Below are 7,929 nucleotides of genomic sequence, written 5' to 3'. Positions count from 1 at the left end.
ATGTTTAACTTTTTTCATCCTTTCATTTCTCCCTATAATTTTCATTTTCCTTGTGGTCTAAGTATTTTCTTTTGTTCCAAGGTGGGCACACAGATGACTCGAGGGATCTCAGGAGGTGAGAGGAAAAGAACAAGCATTGGGATGGAGTTGATCATTGATCCTGCAGTCCTGTTTTTGGATGAACCCACCACAGGCCTGGATGCTAGCACGGCTAACTCTGTGCTGCTGCTGCTGAAAAGGTGACAAAACTCCTCTTGTTTTGTGGTTTTCCGTTCTTACTTTGATTGCACTGCAGCTTCCAAATTAATGAGTTAAATGCAAAATGTGTTTATATAAGTTTTCAAGTCCTGATATCATTTGGATTTTCACTGATTGTTTTATACTTTTCTCTCTTGCTACTATACATTAATAAGGTTTTCAACCATGAAGATTTTGTTGATTTTTGAAGAAATTGTCTTAAATATGAACAGAAATATAAAAAAAGTAAAACTGATCATTGAAAAACCTCAAAACATTTTGTCCTTCATGAGTTAAATACATTTCTTGGTTAAACAAATGTTCCTTCTCTAATAATACAAAATTGCGCTTAACATATATGTATGCAATTATATATTTTTTTCTGAATTACCTGGCATCTTGTCTGCTTTCAGAATGGCTAGTCATGGAAGAACAATAATCATGTCCATCCACCAACCTCGCTACTCCATCTACAGGCTGTTTGACACTCTGACCCTATTGGTCAGTGGGAAAATGGTTTATCACGGTCCAGCTCCAAATGCTTTGGATTACTTTGCCAACATAGGTGATCGCATTCCGTCAAATGTCCCTTCCACAAGCTAAAGCTCAGTGAATAAATGATGTCCTAAAATGTTTTTCAGGCTATTCCTGTGAGCCCCACAACAACCCAGCTGACTTTTTCCTGGATGTTATCAATGGAGACTTCACTGCTACAACCTCAACCAAAGGCCACAGCTCTGACGGTAGCTGTTTCAAAACTTAAATCTCCACCTTCTTTTAAATGTATTAGATGATGAAAGATAGCTTGAGTGTTGTGCCTAAAAAATGTAAACTTCACTTCAGCATGAGTGACCAAACCTGCATAGTAACAGTGATGTCTGACCTAAAAGACATTTAGGCAAAATCCACTTAGAACTTGGAAAAAGCAGCTGTATACTAAAGAATAGTTATTTCCTATGGATTATGATTAATTCCACACAGAGAAGAGGTTTTCTCCTCCATCATTTATATACAGCTGTAATCCATATGCAGTGTTTACTTAAAGATCCACACAAATGAAAACCCTGTTTTTGTTGTTTTTTAATATGACTTTCTGAGTATTTCTTTATTCAAATTGAGGGGAAAAAAAGGCAGTTTGATAAAGAGCATACTTTTGATGTAGTAAAATACACTGCCTGGACCACAAGCCCCCTGCTCTAAGTTCTCAGCAATGTGGAGAGAAACAGGGTCCTGTCCACTATTTGGAGGTAAATTTCGGTAACAGTTCTTTTACATTCTTACAGGGTGGTATTTTCATGGTACTTTTTTTGTACCTACGTGGTAATTAAAGGGTATTTACATTGTACTTTTTATGGGACCAATTCCAATCAATTTTATTTATATAGCCCAATATCACAAATAATAGTTTCATTGGGCAACTGGGTACTTAACAATAAGTGAAGAAGTAAATTCAAGGTACTTTATTTGTACTTGCCTTGTTCTTAGATACGGTAAGTACTACAAAAGACACATTAACACAACATGTAAATACCCAAAAGGTACTACATAAAATTCCAGTGTGTACAGCAGTAGGCTTAATATAAAAACCCAGTAGGTACTACATAGGTATGAACCAAATAGTACAACATAAATACACAACAAGTACAAAAAAGTACCATGTAAGTACTACGTAGGTACAAAAAATACCATGTAAATACCACTTAAATACCCTGTAAGTAGAGTACTGTAAAAGAAAGCATTACCCAAATTTCTGATGAACTACTGCCACTCTACAGAAACTATGTCCTAGAAGACAACACTTTTTTTAAATTTTGGATAAAATGTCATAATCATAATTAAAAGACCACTAGGAACTATTTTACAATGGAAAAAAGCTGATCTTTCTATCATCAAGTTACTTTTCATTACTAAATAAAACAGGTAAGTTGTTCCATCAGTAATCAAATCTGAGCTCCTTTGCTTGTGCAGAGTTGGACTTTGAGATGTGGAGCTCAGCCAGGAGGAACATCAAGGAGCATCTTGTGGAGGAGTATCGGAGCAGCAGCTACTGCAGCGACACTCGAGCTGAGCTGAAGCGCATCTCCCAGAATAAGGAGTGTAGTTCCCAAACCAAGTCTCGCACCATCACCTACAACAGTTCGTTTGCTCAGCAGCTGCGGTGGGTTCTTCAGAGAACCTTCAAGAACCTCATGTTGAACCCCCAAACATCTGTGGCTCAGGTGAACACTAGCAATCTAATGTTTTTAAAGAATTTGTATCAAAATAAAATGTGATATCCTCAGAAAAGGTTGACGAATTCTCCTCACTTTAGGAGTTATTAGTGGTTAATCGGGTTAAACTAAATCAAAAATAATCCCTCTACGTTTGCTATAATCGGCTTTGGTGACTGCCGTGACCCCGCTGCCTCTCTGGGTCTGGGTCTGAACTGATATCATACCTGACAAGTGCTCCTTGGCCCAGATCTGGGATTCATCACATGATAGCATCATGACCTATCCATCCTTGTTGCTTTGCTTCCATGTGAAAGGCCGAGGGGAATGAGAGAAAAAAAAACACGGGCTCAGGCCTTACTAGCTTATCCCTTCATCCTGGGAACTGCTTGGTGAAGTCTTCATTTGTAAAGTTGTTGGGGTCAAAGGTCATGTCACTCCAGTTTGTGTTGACTCAAACCTCATCACTAGTGCCTTATGAAATTAAAAAGTCCTCCTCTAATCTTTTACTTAAATCTTTTTACTTTTGTTTGCTTTATGTAGACATTTGTCACACTAAATACGTAAGGAAGTCGACTTAGGTTTTTAGGTGAAAGAAGTTGAATATGTTCATTCAGATACAGATGGTCTTTTTACTGTGACATGTAGAAATCTTAGACCCTTTCTGGTGGATACGGGTGAAAAATGGGCAAACCTGTACGGGGCACACAGGTCGTCCGCACGAAATATCAAGGTTACAGACCACAAAGTAAAAATACTTATGCCCATTTTTTCTATGGGCGTGCTGCGGGTGACAGATCATAGTGAACACTTAAGCAACACTGTTGAAGTAGGTAAGACGCAGGGGTATCATAAAGATTTTTCATTGTTTCAACTCCCTCTAAATCCTGCGGACTGCCCAAAGAAAATGATAGTGCTGTTCCAGTGATAAGTGCGCCCCCTTTGCGCGATCTGTGCTCGCAGCATGACTGTTAAAAATGAGCAAATTAGTGTACCGTATATCATCTAACAGTAGGGTTTATCCCAAAAATGTGTCAGCCAGCCTGGTGTTTTTGTCTATAAGGGACCAGCATTTATTCCATCACAGACAGAAAAATAGTGATGGCTAATGGGTTCATTTTCTACCCCAAAATGTCGAGCAGATTCCTCACCAGAATGTTCTTTGGCGTATGCCACCACACAAAATGTAAACGCTAAACCGAATGAGCGTTTCTTGGCCATCACTACATCATCTTTTTGATATTTTTGGAACTCAAAATTAATCTGTAATAAGTCAAATTAACAAGTCCCACATATAAAAATCTAAGTTTAAACAAAACAAAAAATGTGCCAGTACTTACTACACAATTTACATATGCGATTTGTGACCTGGGACACACAAATTGTGTCATAAAATGAACCCAGCATAAAGGTTCAGGGGCTGTTAACTTGTCAATGTCATCTGATCTCCCTAAATCTTCGTGTTTGTCTTTACAGCTGACCGTCAACATCTTCCTGGCTCTCATCGTTGGAGCCATTTTCTTTGGAGTCAAGGATGACCAGAGTGGCATCCAGAATAGGTGAGATAAACGATGGATTGATTTTTTAGCAACTTTCTGCAGCGACACATTTCAACAGAGCTGAAATATGGAACGAATCTCTAGAGAACTGACATATTTGGATTAAATCTTGAAGTTGATCATGATAAAATGGTTCACTAAAGAAGCTTAAACTTTAGAGAAAACTTTTTAAATTTTTAAAGGAAAGTATATAAAAATTCTTGAAGATATTTAATTTTAAATAAACAATAAATACTATTTTACAAATTCGTCCGAGTATTAAAGTATTTATGGTTTAGATGTCTGCTCTCGTCCAGCAGCCTTACGTTGGCTTTAAGTCAGTGGCTGCTTTTGATAAGTGGTGTGAAAAGTAGACTAATTCTTGCAGTTCTAATCCTCTTAACTTATATTATTGGGCACAACCTGGTACACACAAGTCAAGTGAGGCACAGCAGATAACTTAGTGATCTCATTCTTTTGTTTCTGCTCATGGATCAGGGGAATAGAAGGACCTAATTACATTATTTTCAGGGTCAGTGAATGGACAGCATGGCAGACAGCAGTGAATGCAGCTTAAACGTCTCACTTCATGGCCTGATTTTTTTCAGGATAGAGAGGGAATATGAAATTCAGGATACTACATGAGTAACAGTGAAAAAAAGTGAGTTCAGTGAGGTCGTTGATCATGTTTTTGGTGCATGGACACTACGAAATGAATGATATTGTTTACAGCAAGAACAATAGGCTGTGTATGAGAACTGGACTTCCTGAAATCGGTGACGTCATATCCGGTGTTTAGAAAAACGAAAGAAAAGTAGTGAGCATCGTGTCCGAATTACCTTTAAAATCCAACACATTATAAAATCCTGCACTGTATAGTTTTTTAGTTGTTAGGGGTTGGGGGGGAACTTGGACACAACCACTCTCATCTGGTTCCAACATGGCAGCCTCCGTATCGTGGAAAAATGTTGACTGAACTGGCTTCATTTCACTTGAGCCGGAAGTAAGGCATTTTCTATGGGTGATGTCATACTCGATCAGTCCAGTTCTCTGTATACTGTCAATGACAAGAACACACTGAAGAACGTGGTTCTACCCGAGTGTTTTAACGGTGTGTTTTGGTGGCTTGATGGCTTTGCAGGATGGGAGCTCTGTTCTTCATCACTACCAACCAGTGCTTCAGCACCGTGTCTGCAGCCGAGCTCTTCATCTCTGAGAGGAAGCTGTTTGTGTATGTACTCCGACAGCTCATAACAACCTGCAGTCGCACAGCAGTGAGATGAGTGACAGTGTCAAATGTTTGGCAGGCACGAGTACATCAGTGGGTACTACCGGGTGTCGGTTTACTTCCTGTCTAAGATCCTGTCCGACATCACCATGCGCACTGTCACCTCGCTAATCTTCAGCCTCATTGTCTATTTTATGATTGGTAACGACTGGATTTTATTATTTTAAGACATACCGTCATATCTATTAGGTTAGTCGTTCACAGGTGTGTGTCCACTCAGGTCTGAAGTCAACAGTGGCAGCTTTTCTCATCTTCACGCTGACGGTGACTTTAGTGGCCTACACGGCCACCGCTATGACCATGGCCATCTCTGCTGACCAGAGCGTGGTGGCGCTCGCCAACATCCTCATGACCATCACCTTTGTCTTCATGATGGTGAGACTCACAGCAGAACTGCTGCCTCACAACCCCAACATTAGTGATGCAACTAAAACGACGAGCAATATCTGAGCTATCCAGCCGTACAGTTCTGAGCCAGACGCCAGATCAGACGAGGGAAATGAAGACGTACATGGATCTATTTTTCACAATGGAGTGGAGCAGGAAGCGTGTGGTGTATTTTCTTACACTCTTTTGTGAGAGTGATTCGATTCTCAATTCTATAGAAAACTATTTTATTTGGTAACAAAAAACACTTTTCATATTAATAGTAACAAAAGTTTAATTAAGGTGGAACTTTCATTTAAAAAATACAAATTCCTACAATTTAAACAAGCTAAAAAGCAGTTTTTATCTGGAAGAAAAATCAACCAATGGATTTAATTTATTAATAAAGTTTTTTTTTCCCTTTAAATGAAAGTCCATTCCATTTATTCAAACCCTGCCGTACATTTGAGAATGTGATTTCCAGTATAATGCCTGATTACACAGGCATTTCTATCTGGTCGGTGAAGTGACCACGTTCTGTTCTGGTTCTAGATATTTTCTGGCCTGTTGGTGAACCTGCCCAGCATCATGGATTGGCTCGCTTGGCTGAAGTACTTCAGCATTCCCCGTTACGGTCTTGCAGTAAGTGAAAATAAACAATTTTAGAAACATTTAAAGTTTTACCACCATTAAATTTCCCCCCAAGTGTGTATTCACTGCAGTTTCAACATTTAAAACAAAATTAGCAGATAAAAACTAAGCTACCATTTCACTCCTGCTGCTCCTGATGCCCCAAAGAATTGCTGGACTAAATCTCATCTTACTCAGTCTTGATTAAATGCTGCGTCTCTTGTTTTAAACTTTTCCTCTAAACCTGTCTGTTCTCTTTTCAGTCTATTTCACCATTCGTTTTTTTCTGGATTCTTTACTAGTGACTGCATATCTATGAGGATCATCTGCAACTTTCAGGCCTTTTTCTTTCTTTCTTTTTTTTAATATTGCAGAACTATTCTCAAGTCTAGTGTTTTATGATACTACTACAGTTGCTACACAACATAAACTATAAAAACACAAGAAATAACAAAATCTGTGCAACTAAACCCACAATACTCCCTGTAGAAGGATAAAAATACAACCATTTTTATCAATGTCATAACATATATTTATTCTTTCTGATTTATCATTGTTCTTTTAGAAACAAAACCAAAGTGACAAAACTTTTTTCTCAATTTGAAAATATTTTATTATACGATGTGTGTGACCATAGTTACCAGGCACATTTATGCTGCAAGGTGGAAATCTTTAAAATAGGCATGTTTTCCAACAGACCCTCCTCTGGCATGCTCTAACTGGCTGACTTCTTCATGAGTAGGGCTTGGATATCTTGAAATCATGCAGACCTGTGGACCTCGAGGCCTGGAGGTGTCTGTTCCTGTTTTAAAGATTTCCACCTTGCAGTATAAATGTGCCTTCTTTGGGAATTGGTGAAATGACTGCCTTCCACCAGGAGGGGGCAGCCTTTCTATGTTTTTCTGTCTTCACATAAACATTTTTTTTAACTCTGAAGAAGAGTTAATGTTTATGATGTGCTGTTTTTTTAGTCCTTAGTTTAGTGTTGATGATGCTTTGCCTTTAAATTTTTTTTTTTTTTGCGGTTTCAATATCTCAAACTTATTTGCTTTTTTATTGTCGTCCAACCTAACGGATTACATTTTTTATTTTTCCTTAAAAATGAAATGTTTACTGTTCTTGATCAGACAGTGTCAGTGTTCTTTTTTGTTCTACTTTCAGGCCTTGAAGATTAACGAGTTTGTTGGGTTAAAGTTTTGTGACGAGAGCATAATCCAGTTTGCTAATTCGTCAGCAGGAATAATCAACTGCACCGTGAGGACAGCCGGTCAGACGTGAGTGGAGCTGCACTCCTGCACCCTCTTTCCTTTCATTGTTCTTTTTTTTTAAAGGCTTGGCTGTGGTTTGATTGCAGATGTACAGGAGAGCAATACCTGGACTACCTGGGAATAGAGTCCAGCTCCTGGGGTCTGTGGGAGAATCACGTGGCTTTGACTGTGATGATGGTCATCTTCCTCATCATTGCCTATTTGAAGCTCAGATTCATCCAGAAGTTCTCCTAAAGTGTGGTTCCTTTCATGTTCCAGAGCAAGTTTAGATTTTGTTGTTACATAGTTTGATCTGTTGTGTTGTTAATCTCTGATTTAAAGAAAAAAAGACTGAGAGCAGCATAGTTTGAATATTTATCCAATGGCTGCTTCACAATTTTTTTTTTTTTTTT

The 7,929-nt window shown here is 38.5% G+C and overlaps 1 protein-coding gene across 1 annotated transcript in view; it reads left to right on the top strand.

Moving 5' to 3' along the window:
• The window catches only part of LOC112137643 (broad substrate specificity ATP-binding cassette transporter ABCG2), a 15,077-nt gene extending 7,154 nt beyond the window's left edge, over nucleotides 1-7,923 (top strand). The window contains exons 3-13 of the mRNA XM_024260064.2: nucleotides 82-239; nucleotides 651-802; nucleotides 879-980; nucleotides 2,206-2,456; nucleotides 3,924-4,006; nucleotides 5,127-5,216; nucleotides 5,293-5,414; nucleotides 5,494-5,648; nucleotides 6,192-6,281; nucleotides 7,431-7,543; nucleotides 7,624-7,923. Of these exons, the coding sequence (XP_024115832.2) occupies nucleotides 82-239; nucleotides 651-802; nucleotides 879-980; nucleotides 2,206-2,456; nucleotides 3,924-4,006; nucleotides 5,127-5,216; nucleotides 5,293-5,414; nucleotides 5,494-5,648; nucleotides 6,192-6,281; nucleotides 7,431-7,543; nucleotides 7,624-7,771 (1,464 nt within the window). The 3' untranslated portion in view covers nucleotides 7,772-7,923. The remainder of the gene's footprint in view (nucleotides 1-81; nucleotides 240-650; nucleotides 803-878; nucleotides 981-2,205; nucleotides 2,457-3,923; nucleotides 4,007-5,126; nucleotides 5,217-5,292; nucleotides 5,415-5,493; nucleotides 5,649-6,191; nucleotides 6,282-7,430; nucleotides 7,544-7,623) is intronic.
• Nucleotides 7,924-7,929: the final 6 nt, after the last annotated feature.

The sequence above is a fragment of the Oryzias melastigma genome, linkage group LG1 (assembly GCF_002922805.2).
Source record: "Oryzias melastigma strain HK-1 linkage group LG1, ASM292280v2, whole genome shotgun sequence".
NCBI classification, from domain to species: Eukaryota; Metazoa; Chordata; class Actinopteri; order Beloniformes; family Adrianichthyidae; genus Oryzias; species Oryzias melastigma.
This window is presented reverse-complemented; position numbering and strand designations above follow the sequence as displayed.